General features: G+C 39.1%; 1 protein-coding gene across 10 annotated transcripts in view; it reads left to right on the forward strand.

Moving 5' to 3' along the window:
* thrb (thyroid hormone receptor beta) overlaps positions 1–15,373 on the forward strand; it is a 252,796-nt gene extending 237,423 nt beyond the window's left edge. For 6 of the 10 annotated variants that reach the window (XM_081375851.1, XM_081375849.1, XM_081375850.1 and 3 more), the window contains 7 exons: positions 3,947–4,047; positions 4,226–4,373; positions 4,548–4,753; positions 6,282–6,368; positions 7,043–7,189; positions 8,415–8,673; positions 9,953–10,330. In XM_081375851.1, coding sequence (XP_081231977.1) covers positions 3,947–4,047; positions 4,226–4,373; positions 4,548–4,753; positions 6,282–6,368; positions 7,043–7,189; positions 8,415–8,673; positions 9,953–10,194 — 1,190 coding nt within the window. In that variant the 3' untranslated portion in view covers positions 10,195–10,330. Of the gene's footprint in view, positions 1–3,946; positions 4,048–4,225; positions 4,374–4,547; positions 4,754–6,281; positions 6,369–7,042; positions 7,190–8,414; positions 8,674–9,037; positions 9,717–9,952; positions 10,441–15,254 lie in introns of those variants that run through there. The other 4 variants (XM_081375854.1, XM_081375848.1, XM_081375856.1 and 1 more) reach the window with 4 other exon arrangements.
* The last annotated feature ends 1,459 nt before the right edge of the window (positions 15,374–16,832 follow it).

The raw sequence follows: 16,832 nt of genomic DNA on the forward strand, positions 1-16,832 counted from the left end.
GCTCACTGCTCAGGTAACGCTGGGGACATCTGGCTCAGGAAGCCATGTCAACCCAGGCCCTATCCCCAGTGCTATGAGGGCCACCATCTGAAAACTGTACATGACCAGCCTTGAACCCCAGGACCTCAAGTGATTGATCCAGGAGGGAATAAATTGGTTGAAAACTCGCTAGTAGGTGCATAATCACGCAGACCTGCCAAACTGAACACACACTTCCTACATAAGCCAACGATCCATGTGCTGAGACCGAGAGAGTGTGCCGGTAGGGTTATGGAGGTGTTTTCGAAAACATATTAAGTCAAGTTCTCATGTTCTTGATTACTGGGTATTTTTAGGATCTCCAGTGGTCTATGATGGATCAATCATCTTTGAGGTTTTTGAGGTTTTGAGGAGGCTACGGTTAAGATTGTGGGAGTACTTTACTTCTTTGAATCTAGGAGTGTTAATCTTGGTAAGTTCATATTATTATTATTATTTTTTTTTATTAACTTTTTTAGAATGAGTTTCCTGTTTCATGTTATGATAATCTGCAACTGCAGACCAAAGTAACTGTATGTGTGTGTTTCGAGGTATTGGTACAGTCATGGATATTTTTAATTACTGGGCATAAAATCCTTTACAATTGGATAATGATTATATGCAATTAGGTGAAAATGCACAAAGTGGCAAAGGGCTGTGAAAGGGCACTGGCTCTAATCTGGAATGCTTTTAACCATTACCAAAGAGCAGTTTAACAATTTGTGTCTGCCCTGTTAGTCTAAAAAACAAAATGTATCAATTAAGCATTTCATTAAAGCATTGGTGCTTTTCAAGATTTCTAACCTGAAAAAAATATATTTTTTAGATGTTTTCTTGTTTTCCTCAATGTATTTTGTATAGATATCTTTTGTATATTATAAATCGCATACTGAAAATATATAAATATTTCTAAATAATGATATTCCGCAACCCAATTTGGAGGTTCTGCTTTGTTTTCAAGCACTGCCAGATTGTTCAGATGTTTGCTAATGTATCTGAATGTTGTTTTTTCCGGTTAAAGTCTTTATGAAATCCTTGTAAAGATTAAGCTTATGTGAGACAGTCACCTCATCAAAAAGTTAAACTGGTATCAGGCTCTGTTGTAGAGGGGCTTTGCCTCAGGAGCCTTTGCTAAAAACAGCTGTTACCTGCTGGTCACTTTGGCTGTCTTAACTCTCAGCGTCATAACCCAGTTTCCACCTCAGAGTTAATTTGATATCGTGCACTGTTTTATTGTGTGTTCCCGAAGCTATTATAGAGACAGCAGTACTTATACTGATGCTACAGTATCTCGATTGAAGCTTGGGAGAGTGAAAAAAAGTGTATTGTAGACTTCTTTTTTTATACTCCATCTTAATATAATTTGAATGTATTTCAAGTTATATAGAAGTTACATTTGTATTGCAGTTAAAATTATAACAGAATATGCTAACCTCATTTTTCAAATTATAAAGCATGTATGTAAATGCACTTGAATGACAAGTGCACAGTGGTTCAGTCCAGTATACTTCATAACTCACCACATTTCAAAATAAATGATCTTCTATCTTCTGTGGTAATAAACAGAAAGCCACAGATGATGTCCATAGATTTTACTTGTATATAACTTAAAATTTTATTTTTAAGTTTAGTACTAACTAACTAACTAAAACTTTTATAAGTATAATATATGGTTCTTTTTTTAATTAAAATGTCAATTAAAATTATATATTTGACATTTAGGAGATGTAATTATCAAATGCAATTACCTGATACAATATTTATTGAACAGTCAGTTCTGTAATCAAAAGACCTCATCTGAAGCAATTTGTTAATTTTGTTCTGTAGGACACTATCAGACAGACTGATGGCAAAACAGGTCCACATTTTATTCATTATGTGGTTATTTCTATGATGTTATGCATAAGTAAATGCTGCCCATGGCTGAAGCCCTCACATGTGTCACTGCACAGCTTCATTTAGGATTAGGACAAATAACAATCAATATGATCACAGCTTAAGATCAGTGCCTAAACCGCCTCATATTTGAAATCAATAAACTTTGACTTTTGGGATTGTGATTGTAATCTTACCATTTTAGTAACCCTTGGTCTGATGGCAAGTTTAACATGATTTGATCGGTTCGTCATACATACGTGACATGTATGACAGTCTTCCTATCTGAGGATGTGTCGCTCCGGCTGTTCAACCTCTTGGATTTGTCCGGTGTCAGATTAAGAGAGCGTGCTCAAAATCTTTCACCCAATTTGGCAGGGTGAGGGGCAAGTGGGGCGGGTTGATTCTCCATATATAAGAGCTGATGTCCTACAGACACTTTTCACGTAGTATGCTTCATGACTTCATGTCAGCTCTGATATTTGTACGCACGTCAGTGCGACCGCCAATCGAAGTGCATTAACTGTACCCTTTTTGTTGCATTGACTTTAGCTTTTTAAATAGTTTTTTTTTTGTGTGTGTGGTTGTGCCTTTGAAGATTTTCATAATGAATTTCTGCATGTCAGACATGTATGACATAGCCCACGGCGTGAATGGGGGATATGCAGTGCCGCCCGGAGGTGAGTACTGCATGTATGGTGGAGAAGGGCCTGGTTTCACTCACTGTGAGCCACAGCCTTTACACCACCATCCTCCCAGCATGGAGCAGGCCTGGCCGCCCAGCCAACCATACGGGTGCCCGTTCAATGGCAACCCTGTGTTCAAGAGTGAGTTATGCTCCATGGAGGTGCCTCTCAGTCACTACCACCAACCAGACTACTACTCTGACGGCAGGCCAGACTTCTCTCAGATGCAGTGGATGCAGGGGCCGCACAGGAAAGGTATCGCAAGCTCTAGAAGAAGCATAGAGGTGTGCTGTTTGGTACCAAAGTTTTGTCTTTTCTTTTGTTGATTTTTTTTTGGTGGTTGACTGTTTGCAAACATATAAACAGTGTACACGTCTAGTAGTCTAATATCTCAGTCCAAAAAGTTGTGTTTAAGAGATCTGATTAAGAATATTTTGATTTATGACTAAAATAGTGTTGTTGGTGGTGGTGTGTTTTTTTTTTTTTTTTTTTTTTTTTTTTACTTTTGAGGACTGATTCAAAATGTGTTAGTGTCATTTTTGTATTTTTTTTTTTTTTTTTTATCAATATGTTTTCTATTATATCCTCCATTTGTGCCAGTATTGGAAAAGCTGTCATTATAATGTTATAGTAGTAAACTGAAATTAAGTGCCTCTTTCTAAGACATGTTCAGGGAGCTAGTTTGGCATTGTGTCGTGTATTGATCTTCAGGGTTGGATGGAGGTTTGGGGTATGTTGTATTGATTTGTAAGGACACAGACAGAGGAACAGAAGGTTTGAGCTCCTGTCCTGCCACTGACCTCATCAAAAGACTTATTGATCACATATTTATTCCTGAGCTGCAGCAAGCTGCCTGAACGTATGTGTGTCTTAAAACCTATTTGTGTTGTTGTTGGGTTTTTGTCTAAATATAAGAACATTCTGATAAAATAAGTTTTTTCCTTTAATACTTTTTCCTTCTATTCTTTCTCACATGGCTCACATTTTCTCTTATATTTTTTCTTTCTTGAGTTTTTCCACAAAACTTAACATATTATGTTAATTATCTCATAACACATTAACACGTTAATAACACATTATCTCAATGAATTATTTTTTATAAATTAATTATTTGATTAAAATATATTTTTTAAGATTTTTAAGATAAGATAACTTAATGAATGTGGTTAAATGGCAAGACAGAATGCACCTCCTCTTAAGAGACTAAAAATGTGTTTTTTGTAAAATTGTTTTGTTCTGTATCTTGAGTTTTAGTGCTGTTTTATAACTTCACAAGCAGTTTTATCTATTTTTATGCTGAGATTTCCATGTTACATTTGCTTATTTTAATAAAATGTGTACATTACTGTACTTGTAACTGTTTATAGGGTACATACCAAGTTACCTGGACAAGGATGAGCTGTGTGTTGTGTGTGGGGACAAAGCAACTGGCTACCATTACCGTTGCATTACCTGTGAGGGCTGCAAAGTGAGTGTTTCAAATGTATTTGAGTTCAGCTGTTCCGTTCTCTTAGAAAAGCACGCAGTGCATTAATGACAAATTTTATTAATGTACAATACACATCACACTCTGTTTACACTTCTTCATTATGATATTCATAAGAAGGGTCATGCTCGGCAATTAAAAATGAATTCTTGTTTTTAAGGGTTTTTTTCGACGCACAATTCAGAAGAACTTAAACCCAACATACGCTTGCAAGTACGAGGGAAAGTGCGTCATTGACAAAGTCACCCGCAACCAGTGCCAAGAATGTCGCTTCAAGAAATGCATTGCTGTTGGCATGGCAACAGACTGTGAGTGTTCTAAAGTCAAAAACACTTGAATAGCCTTGTGCCCCTGTTAATTGATGATTCTGTAAGTACAAGCACTTTTGCTGTCTCAACATTGACAAAAAGTTGCTTTGTGTTTGATTGTTAAAAAGACAGACATTGTGCATAGCTCTTGCAAACATTTTGTTGTTCCTCCAGTGGTGTTGGATGACAGTAAGCGTCTAGCCAAGCGGAAGTTGATCGAGGAGAACCGTGAACGGCGGCGGCGCGAGGAGATGCAGAAGACGGTGTGGGACCGGCCGGAGCCCACGCAGGAGGAGTGGGAGCTGATCCGGGTTGTCACAGAGGCGCATATGGCCACAAACGCTCAAGGCAACCACTGGAAACAGAAGCGTAAATTCCTGGTGAGAGGTCTCTTCCCTGATGACTGCATCAGTGATGTACAGTGATGTATCTTGTGTTTTAGGATGTTTTTTGTTTGTTTGTTTTGGGTGCGATTATATTTTTCTTTATTTTCTTTTTTTTTTACCCTACCACAACCTTAGATTCCCCTTCCCAACCCTTCCCGCACAATTCCCAAGCCCTTCCTCACCGCTGTTCCCATTGTTAATATGTCCATGTTTTTGTATCTCCTTGTAGAGTGGGGAGTGTTAGATGGACGCTGGAGAATCTCTACCACAAAGGCAGCAGCACTAACTTTAATGGAACACCTTTGTCCTTCTTTCTCAAGCTCTGTTTGCTAAACCCAAAACTGTTTTCTCACGTTTGTTTCTTTCCTGATATTCTTCTGTCTTTTTCTAACCAAGTTTCTAATGGTTTCATAATTGTTCTTTTCTCTTGAATCTAACTGTCCTCTACCGATTGAAGCTCTGTTTGAGGACTCTTTTAACACTGCTGTGGGTTTCCATGGGAAATTTACTTGCTTTCTTAAAATGTTTGACGCTTTCTATTTGGCAATTACGCTTACCTCAAAGTACGTCATTCCACAAGTTTCTTAATTCTGTAAGTTACAGCATTAAGATTACAAATTTAAAGATGACGTGCATGTGAATTTTCTGTCAGTAGAGTTGCGTAAATTACAAACGTCACTTAAACTTCAGTATGAAAAAATATATTAGCGTTGGCAAGGTCAATTCATTTCTGTTTGTTTCATAACTCTGATTCAGAGATTTGTTAGCATTACTCAAAAAATGTTCTTTGAGGTAAAAAAATACTTTGAAGTAACAAAAAGATATCTAAGTAAATATTACTGCTTATTATGTGGTATATTGATACATAGAAATTCACTCTGCTTGTGTTTTATGAATGAGGTCCATTTTTGCTATAAATTCAAAATGTTTAGCGAAAGAACTAAAAGTAAAAATGTATTTATATGTAAATTGTTCATAAAACATTCTTACGCAAATTGTTGCAATGGTTTTTCAGACAACTTTTACAAAAATGTATTCTGCTCATGAATTATGATTTAAGCCCATTGTCTGTTTGAACAGACTATTAAGCCACTTCAGATTTCATGCAAGTATCATAAAACGTCAAAGGGCTAAAAAATATAAACACAAAAATGTAAGATAAATCGCCCAGTCCTAGTTTTCATATATTGTGAGGTAGAACATAAAATTAACAGCAAAATTTGTATTAAAACTTTTTTCAAGTTTTACTATGGCCAATTTGCAGTAAATGTTTTTGTACTTTGAATCCTAAATTTCTGTATGCAGTTATTCTGTATGTAATTTTATATGACGATTGTATTATATAATAATATACAATGATGATTTTAAAGCCTCAAAATCCATGGAAACCCCACGCAAACTCACTTTCTCACTGTCATTTTCTGTCTGCACTCTCACCTGTCCAGTTTAAACTTGTTCTTTTTAGTTGACTTGACTCGGGTTCTTCATTGAAACTTCACGATCCCTGTTGATTGCCCAACAGGTCGAGGAAGCAATGCTACTTAATGAAATAACATGTAATTTATTCTGTACTTCTGACCAGAGTGCAGTGGGGGTGAAGGAAGCAAAGGTAAGAACCAGTAGAGCAAACACATTTATTTATGTTTTTGTCCAAAAGAACGCTCTCTCAAATTCTCAGCTGCTTCCATTTCTGTCACGTTTTTTTGTTTGTTTGTTTTTTTGCGGATACATTGACATGCTGAATACTCGAGGCATTTGTTTGGAGTGTTTATATAGCTCTCTGCTCACTGTGTCAGAATGAAGGTGTACACAGAAGAGGAAAGCTGAATAATTGCCTAATATCAAAAGTGAACATCAGGCTGGTTTGGCGCTGTACTCAGCTCCTAATCTTCTTTTACCCTCAGTCTGGCTTTTTTTTTTTTTTTTGCTCTGTCTTTCACATCACAATTTTCTGGTCAGAAGGTTACAAATCGTAAAAAAAAAAATTATAAAAAAATCCAAATATCAGTGGATAACCCTAGTCAATGAGCTCCCCAGCAGAAGGAGCTATCAAAGACGCTTCTCTGCTCTGATAGTTTAAGTTTCTCATCTTTCCTCTTTTCCCTCTTAATAACTGGGCTCCACTCTTGTTTCGGTGAAATGTCTTGCTATAACTCTGGCCTTCTTTGTGCTTTAGAGGGGAATGAGGATTTGCTGTGTCATACCTTTGTCTCTGTGAATGTCCATTTCCTATAAGTACCCGTGTTACTGAGCACACTACCTCTCCCCTTCTTCTCGTTTCAGCCGGAGGACATCGGTTCGGCACCCATCGTCAACGCACCAGAAGGGAGCAAAGTGGACATAGAAGCCTTCAGTCAGTTTACAAAAATTATCACCCCCGCAATTACTCGTGTTGTAGATTTTGCCAAAAAGCTGCCCATGTTCTGCGAGGTAAGAAACCTGTTGTACATTGCATCAAAAAACACATTCTCACTCCTAACCTGTAACATATGGATGCTTGGCCAGGACCCCTTCGCGTTACTTTTTAACACACAGGGTACCTCTTTAGTGTAATTTATAATTTCCTAGATATTTTGGAGCACCTAATCCCTCCCCTACCTTAAACCTAACCACTTCTAAAAAATATAAAACACGTAACAGGCAAATAAAAGTGCAGTCATAGGTATTTATTGCAGAAAACAGTATAAAATTATAACAGACAACTTGTCGTATTTCAAGTTCTCTGAGGCCATATGAAATATTTATGTGAAGAACAGAGTGGAACCTGAAGGTTTTAATTTATTAAACTGTTCCCACTCTATGAACTCACACAGTCATATGTCATTCAAAATATACACCCAAATGTGACTGCTTGATGCAGTCGGTCACGAGGCATACGAGAGCCAACGCTTATTCTGGCGTCAATTTTTAAATGTGTTCAGAGGATTTAAGCTTTACGGTGGATGGAGACACGAGACAGTGATCGCTTTTGGGTCTGTTTCTCAAACAAATTGTTTGACCTTAGAACACTTGGAATATTTGTACTTTTTAAATAAATTGTGAATGTAGTTGTATCTGGCTTTTATAGCCTGTGTTTTATATTATATAATATACAAATGGCTAGGTTTAAGGATTGGGTTACGTGTTAAAAAATGTATAAATAGTGTAATGTAAATAAAATTTCTATATAAATTACATATATGTCATAATGGCAATATTATACACAAATACATAATTTTATCATGACGATAAAATTCCCATGCCAATAGTATCTGTGTATGTTGCCAAAGATTTTTTATTGAAAGCAATAGAGTACCTTGCATGTTGAAAAATGCTAAAGGGGTACCCTCCCTGTTCATTAAAAAAAGTGATGCCAAGGCCTCCTGGCCAAGTGTCCATCAATATGTGATGAGTTGGGAGTAAGAACTTTTTCGATTGAACGCAGGAAATTACAGTATCAAAACCTAGCTTACATCCAAATGGTTGGTCGATGTAAATTTTTATAGGCCTTCTGTACAAAAATCAAAGCAGAAAATGCATCAAAATGAGGTAAATAATTTAATGATGAGATCATTAATCATGTGATCAAATGAATCCATTTTAAAGCTTGACAGTGGCCCGTGTTTGGATACACAATAATACATATTATGACAGTGATTATTGTGTAATTGTTCAGCTACCATGTGAGGACCAGATCATTTTACTGAAGGGTTGCTGTATGGAGATCATGTCTCTGCGAGCGGCGGTGCGCTATGATCCCGAGAGCGAGACTCTAACGCTGAATGGGGAGATGGCTGTCACACGGGGCCAGCTCAAGAACGGGGGTCTGGGTGTGGTCTCAGATGCCATTTTTGATCTGGGTGTCTCGCTGTCCTCCTTCAACCTCGATGATTCTGAGGTGGCGTTGCTCCAAGCCGTGATTTTGCTTTCCTCCGGTTAGTGCCATCTTTATTTCTCAAATTTAATCAAATTAATTCATTCTTGTTCTTATCCATCACATTGTGGTCAAATGTGTACAAAAAAAAACACACAAAAAAACAACTAAAATATTGCAAATATTGCACAAAATCTCCTCTTTGTGCAACAACTCTTTTTTATGACCATAAAAACAAGGAATGCATACATGTCAGTGCTGTAATAAAGAAGGATGTACTATGAATCAAATTAGAATTTTTAACAATGAAAAAAAAAGCTTATAGACTACTAGTTCTTGTGAACCTCTTTGTTCAAAGTCTTTGTTTTCCTTCATGATTGATTAATGTTACAGTAGTTGTGAATATGACTCGTGACTTCCACCAGGAGTACATTTAAAAGCTATAAGGCCAGCTGCAGCGAGTCTTCCTGAGTGCCGATTACCGAGGATTACACAGGCCACTGAGGAGAAACTACTTAATAACGCTATTAAAATGGGATTACACTTCAACTGAGAATGTCACATTTAATAGGTAAAGTCTTCAATGCCCACGTCCACTCCTATATGGATTTGTTATCGATTCCTGCAGATTTAAACAGATTGTCCAGTGTTGCAGCTGGCCTAACCAATCAGTGGCTTAAAGCAATTTTTTGATAATTAACTGGGCTTTAACTAGTGTCCTAAAGGTCTTTCTGATTTGGTTTTAGTGAGAGAACAAAGGAGATGATTTTCTTTTTTCTTTATGATTTTTCTGCTTTAAGACATAAAATGTTTCCAGCACTGTAACCCATCAGATGTTATTGGTCATGCAGAAAAACAATAACAGCTAGACTGCAATAGTCCCTTCTAATTCGGCATGGAATTTTCTTTTTTGTTTAAAGTGTGTAATTTCTAGCACACTGATGGCACCTATGTACCTGTTATACCTTGTAAATGTAGCGCTGCACAGTTCTTATTTAAATTGTGTTGGCATGTTTGTGGCATTGTCATCATTTACTTACCCTCATGTCACACTAAACCTGTATGACTTTCTTCCCTGCAACATAAAGTTATTTTGAGAGATGTCTTAAGTGTTTTTTTTGTTTGTTTTGTTTTTCAAATACGCTATGAACAGACTCACTTCAACAGACTGGTGTTTACACCCACTTTTCTTCAGGATGTTAAATGACTCAAACTAGAATAGAAATAAGTTTTATAAAATCACGTTTAACCTTTAAGGCCTGCTTTTTTATTTAAAGTGAATTTGTTTTAAAATTAAACTGGAACCGCCCATCATCTCTTCTCCTCTGTTTCACCGGCAGATCGTCCAGGTTTAACAAGCGTAGAACGGATAGAGCGTTGTCAGGAGGAGTTCCTCTTGGCCTTTGAACATTACATCAACTACCGTAAGCACAAGGTGGCTCACTTCTGGCCCAAGCTGCTGATGAAGGTGACAGACCTGCGCATGATTGGTGCCTGCCATGCCAGCCGTTTCCTGCACATGAAGGTGGAATGTCCCACAGAGCTCTTTCCGCCCCTCTTCCTGGAAGTGTTCGAAGACTGATGGCCAACCAGTCAGGCCAAGCTGCTCCCACCAACACCAACCTCCACAAATCCGACCTCCCCTCTAACTCTGTGTCCCTGTTCCTGGTCACATGAACACTTTTCCTTTTCCTGGTCACTACTGAGCATCATTTCATTCCATAGTTTTAGGAGTAGCTCTCTGGCCTAATTTGAATGGAACCATTCCTTTTACAAAGCGGGTACATGTGAATAGCGTTACAGTTTGTTTTCTTTCACTCTTTGTTTGAAAAAAAAAAAAACTTTCTGTTACTCTATTTTTTTTTTTCAATTATAAATTGTTTTATTTCTGATCATAGTCTTTGATGCCATTTAAGTGGGTTTCATGTCATGGGTTTCATGACATGGGTTTCATGTCACGTCATGAAAAAAAAGACAAATAGCGCCACACTGCAAAGGGGCATAGCAATACCTTTTTTCCTTTCACTTCCCTTATCTGTTGGTTGAAAGGTCTTTTCATGCTCTCATTAAGACATAGGTTGGTAATAGTTCTGTTCCAAAACTCAATAAGCTGCCTACCTAGGCAACATATCCCTACATTGAGACTGTACAAAAGAAAAATCACGACTGAGGTCTATTTAATATTTCAATAGTTTGTCCTAGAAAAGATCACTAAATGGTGAGCGAATAAAGACATTTGGTAACTTAAATGTACCTGCTGCTCTTGAGAGGAAGACCACAGTAACATTACATATTTGCTGCCTCAATAACAATTTCATTCAAAGTCATTCAATTTCAATACGAACTCTCATCAAATTCTATCAAGACCTAATGATCTGCTGCTCTCCACATTCATTTTATAGCTCTGTACTCTAACATTATCAATAATTTGTGTCTAAAAAATGTTTTATGAGAAAGTTGTAGAAACCACTGAGAATTCCAAAGAGCACCCTCGGAGACAATGGTACTGCCTTCTAAGATGTAATTTTTTGGTCAAATTCTAAGGCAGCATTGCATGTAGTGTTTCTGATTAAAGGAAATCCCAGAATGCACTGTGACAAGCTCAGTGGGGGACAAGTTGATGAGAGATCTTTCAGAGAGAAAAAATAATTCAATGCCAAAAAGTATATAGATCAAACACGTCAAGCTAATTAGCAATATAATTTTTCACCCAATATGTGTGTGCATTATGTATCTAAGTATTGCATAGCTTAGCAACATGCTAACTCTATTGGATCAATTGTGAGTTTCCCCTTCGTTCATGTGCGAAGCACCGATTTGGAGTGTCCTACATAGCCAGATGTTTTGTGTGCCATACAAATACTATATCACTTATCAGGTTTCATTTCATTTGTGATGCTTCCTTTGAAAGAAACATATGTAGGCAATAGACAACAAAGCAGCTCATTAGAGCTGCGTTTCCACCAAAATTATCTGGAACAATTTGTCCCAGGAACTTTTTTTCCCCCAGACTTGTTGCTGTCTGCGTTTCCATCGCGGTCTAAAGTACTGTGAAGATTAGGCAAATTAGTCCAGTGACATAGGACTGTGCACGACTTTTCAGTTCCCACTGGATTTAGTCCTCCACATATAACCTTAATAAAGCCTGAACCTCGTCGTCGGTCCATTGGTCGTATTTGTTAAACTCCATTGTTGATTGGAATAGCAAACAACACTTATTGCACGCACCACAACAGGCTTTTAAAAATGGTGGTTGAAACAATCAGACAATCAGCATGTTCAGCGCCCAAGTTCCACCCCGAAAGTTCCTGAACTTTGAAAAAGTACTACCAAGAAAGCAGGGACTTTCTGAAAGGGAAATTTTTACCCGGAACTTCATTTAGACCCTGGTCCCTGTGGTCGAAACACACAGAGTACCACCCCAAAGTCCCTAGTTCCTGGAGAAAGTTCTTGCGGTGGAAACACGGTTTTGGAATTATAACTGTTCTCTGAAAAAAAAGTGGCAAAGGTAAACAAAAAATTTCTTAATCGCAAGTGGTATCGGTTTTAATGGTGGTTACAAAATCCTGTAAAATCCTGTTTTTGTTTTTTGTTTTTTTGTCAGTACACCTAAAAGCTTACTGGACAATCAGACCTTCATGATACCTTAGAGTTCACAGAAAGAGTAAATTCCAGTTATACGTTGTACATTAAAGGTTTTTTTTTTTTTTTTTTTTTTGATGATGATGATCTCAAATGTTGACCTCTATAAACTTTAGTATAAGGAGGAAAAACATTTTTGACTGTCAAGTCAGCAGAAACACACATTTAAGCCCATGAGAGACTCTCTTGCCAGCAGCCACTAACATTAGTTCATAATGCCTCTATTAAGGTGCCAAAAACTTCCCTGTAAATCATACTCTGTTTGGACTTGTGTTGAGCTGCTTAGAGGAACTCGAGGTTATATTAGTACCCAGCCATTGTTAGATCCATTAAACCGCTGGGATGGAACTCTGTTCAGTTGAATTTTTCTTTTCTTCTATAGCAGTCACACGATAAACCAAGGCAATGCTTCTGCTTGAACTAGTTGGTGCTATGAGTTTGCCGATTTATACCTCCAGGACTGCTGTCAGTTATACTCTGAATTGTCTGGGTGATTGACACACGTAAATACACACAACGCTGAGGTCAGTGGTCAACCCTTCAATGTTCAGGGATGCTTTTGGATGTGTCTGTGATGTTGTTTCAGCTGTTTCTGTCCTGGTTTTCTTGTTTTACTGTAGTGTTTTTAATCTTTCTAGAGACATCCCTGTGTGCTGCAAATGCTTTTTTAATCTCACATACCTCTACTGATTATCAGGAACCGCCAGAATTGTTTTAGTTTTTTTGCCGTTGAAAAATGGACATGAATTCAGAATCGCACCTTAAAATGCACCACATGTTCAATCAGTGCTCCAGTATAATTGCTCCAATGGTTTTACATGTTTTGGATTACACATACAAACGTACATGCCAACATAGATATTAAACAGACTCAAAGTCATTGCACAGACAATCAATGTGTCCGCAGAGAGTGTTATATAAAGATGTAGAGGGAAGTAAGGGCCACTGCCAGGGTCCAAAATGAACTTATACACCACACTTGCCAGTGACAGGTCAGCTGACTCTTCACTCAGCTCCACACCAACTTGGTTGCATTTGCTTAAGCAGACAAGCTTGACAGAACGTCCCATAGGAACATGCCCAAACTAAAAACGTATTTAAAAAATAAATAAATAATAATAATTCATTTACAGCTTTTCTTAAATGTATTTTTGTTGCATAAAAGTCGCACAATTTGTGATTCTTTAGTAGATTTTAATAGTTTATATGTATTTTAATCACTCACACATGAAATTCAGAATGTATTTCTTACAATTTCTTGCCGGCACTTTGTGAGTGTTAATTTTGGACCCTGGCTACAGATCAGCGCACGCATACACAGACAACCTGGGAGTGCGCAAGTTAATAAAAAATAAAATAAAATAAAATAAAAAAGCACTACAAAAATAAAGATATTTATGGTGTGTATTTTTTCAGACTGCAGATATTTTTTACATGTTATATGCACAATATGAACATTTTCCAGTTTTAAACACAAGAAAACAAAAGACTGTCTTTTCTCAAAAATCTTTCACCATTCTCAAACAGGAACACCAAGTCCTGTTTTTTAACAATCCTGGTTCACTGGTCATGTCTCATAATTGTGCGTTTTATCATTCTAAATTCATTGGTTAACCGTGTTAATGACAACTAATAAATACTTGTAACTAATAATCATAACAAATCCAGCACAACAATCACAAAAAGCGATTCTCAGTGGGTGTCGGAATGAAACCTAAAGCCCATAGTCAAAGAAACTGACCAGATCTCACCACGCTAAACTGAAAGAAATAGACCCCGAGAAACAATCGCAGTACATGTACTTCTGTTTCTGTGTCTCAGGTAACATTTACCTGATCATGTCCACAGTATGCTGGTTGCATTAATAAGTGAACTTTGAAAGTGAATCCATAATACAACATTACAAGTAAATGTATTTCACTTTCTCTTCAATGTCTTTTTATTTTTATTTTATTTTTTACCAAAATCAATGTATTGCACAAGGTCTACTGTGTGACAGTGGAGCCTTGAATTAAATTCAAGTTTTAATCATGATGATTTTGACATCCTGGAAGAGACATTTCACTAGAAAAATAATCCTGGATTTGGCAAAAGACGATGAATAAAGATGGTTTTGAGAAACCCCTGAAATATTTATTGTGCTGTGTGTGGTACATGACAAATGTGAGATTCTGTATGCAGTTTTTTTTTCTTTTTTCCTTTTTTTTGGCCTTGAATGAATCAAATGTATGTATAGTTAGCAATATTTATTGAATTGAATAATGACTGTAATATTTCACATTAAGATATTTACATATTTTACTCTTGCATGTTTTAACTTGACACTCATTGAACGTCCCCGATGAAAAACATTTCAGCAAAATATAATTGGCCACAGCTATAGTCATCTGTCCTTGTGAAAAGACATCTGACCACAGTTTTTAATCACAATTGTAATGATGGTGACACCAAGGTATGATATTTGAACCACAGTTAACTTGTATGCATATTTTAGTTACTATGTTCGGCCGTCAGACAGATATAACTTCAAATTTTATTATTTTCCCTTATAAACTCTAAAAACCACAAATTACATATAATAAACCAAAATAATAATAATAATTTCTCAGTTTCCAAAAATTTGTTTAATGACTATGTGAAAGTTTAGAGATCAAAGATCAGTTTTGTATAGTTCTCTTACGAGAGGTCTCTCGTATTGCGTAAGGTTAGCTTACGCATCGGGAAAGTCTTCTTTCTTCGAGATCTGAAGCCAAAAAATTATCCTTAATTTTGTATTCATTGTCAACGCAGTGCAGCAGCCGACAGACCTGGGCAGGCTGTATAAGCGTGCTCATTGGCTGCTCGGTGGCAACTGCTTAAGCCTATCGGTGAGCGCTCTGAACGCGGCAACCAATGAGGGCGCTTCGCGCCCTCCACACCCTTCTAACCGTCAGAATGGGTGTGGCCAGCGTGTATATATTCAGCGTTTACAGGCTAAAATTCTGATTTTCTTGTCTTCAGCGACGCTCTTCGCATCGCTGGATCTTGAGAGCCGCCGCCGTTGAAACCAGCGACCAGCAAGCTTAGGACAGCGCGTGAGGAAGCCGGCCGTCTTCGCCGCCTTCAGCCATCCGTGCCTGCTACGCTATCCGGCGACATATCCTTTACATTATTACTGTTACTGTGTGTATTCTAAAAGAGCACGAGGCGTTTTTGTAAAAACGCCTCGTTTTTCCTGCGGCTCGTGCCGCGCCCCGCTCAGCAACGGAGACCGCCACCTCTCTGCGCTCTCCGCCTGGGCCGCGGGCACGCCGCCACCGCACTCTCCGAGTGCGAAGAGCTTTCAATGTCGACCCTGCGGGCTCGACTTGAAGCTTTCGACCAAGCTGTCGCTCCGCCTGTCCCTGCCGGGCCGCGCAATAATAAGCACTGCTCGCAGCGACCACCGGAGACTGTTGTGACTGAGGAGCTCGCCGGAACCTCTCCCTCGAGCTCTCTCTCGCCCTCTCCCTCCCGGCCGCTCAACCGCCGGCTCTCGCCCGCGCCACCGCCGCGTCAGGAGATGAGGCGAATGTGATTGATACCCGTACTCTCCCTCTGTTCGAGCCGTGCAACTACGCCGCTCACAAGGGATGGCAGAAGCGGACGGTCTCGGAGCGAGTTTCCTCTCCCTCTGTTCGAGCCGCGCAAACTGAGCCGCTCACAAGGGATGGCAGGAGCGGACGGTCTCGGAGCGAGTTTCCTCTCCCTCTGTTCGAGCCGCGCAAACTGCGCCGCTCACAAGGAATGGCAGGAGCGGACTGTCTTGGAGCTCTCTTTACGTTACAAGAAAGCTACTCCGTCCTCGCGCGTCACTCACAGGTGAAAGGGGAACAGAGTGTTTTCGTCCCGCCGTGGCCTGGACTATAACCTCCATTTCTCACACATTTCTCAGTCCCCTCTTAAGTTCAGGCGACTGGAATTGTTACTATTGCAGTATACGAGCCTGTTATGAATACACGCTCGCCTGCAAGCAAACGCTGTCACAAGACATGATGACGCTAACCGAGTACTAATGTATTCGCCCCTGTGGCTCAGTGGCGGAATCCTAGACTGTCAAGCTAGAGACCCGGGTTCGGTCCCCGCTCTCGCGGCAGATAAAAATTTATGCTGTTCGCTTCTCCGAGCTCGCGGCCAGTCTTTCTTACATACAGAAAGCAAGCCCGCTCTCTCCCTCGTTGGGCCGCGCAGATTGCGCCGTTCAAGGGATGACGAAGCGGACGGTCACGAGCAGCGTTCAGCGTGCGCGCCTCACTCACCGGCGAAAAGATAAGAGAGTGTGTTAGTCTCGCTACGGCTGGACAACCGCCAATTCTCACACATTTCTCAGTCCCCTCTTAAGTTCAGGCGACTGGCAATATTACTATTGCAGTAAACGAGCCTGTTTTAAACACACGCACGCCTGCAAACAAACGCCGACGCGACACATGAGGTCGCTTTTTATATGCTCGCGCTAACCGGAAGCTAATGTGTTTTCCCCTGTGGCTCAGTGGCAGAATCATACGCTTTCGTGCGGGAGATCCGCGTTCGATCCCAGCTCTCGGGGCAGATAAAAATTTA

The sequence above is a fragment of the Scardinius erythrophthalmus genome (genome assembly GCF_964197995.2).
Source record: "Scardinius erythrophthalmus genome assembly, chromosome: 10".
NCBI lineage: Eukaryota > Metazoa > Chordata > Actinopteri > Cypriniformes > Leuciscidae > Scardinius > Scardinius erythrophthalmus.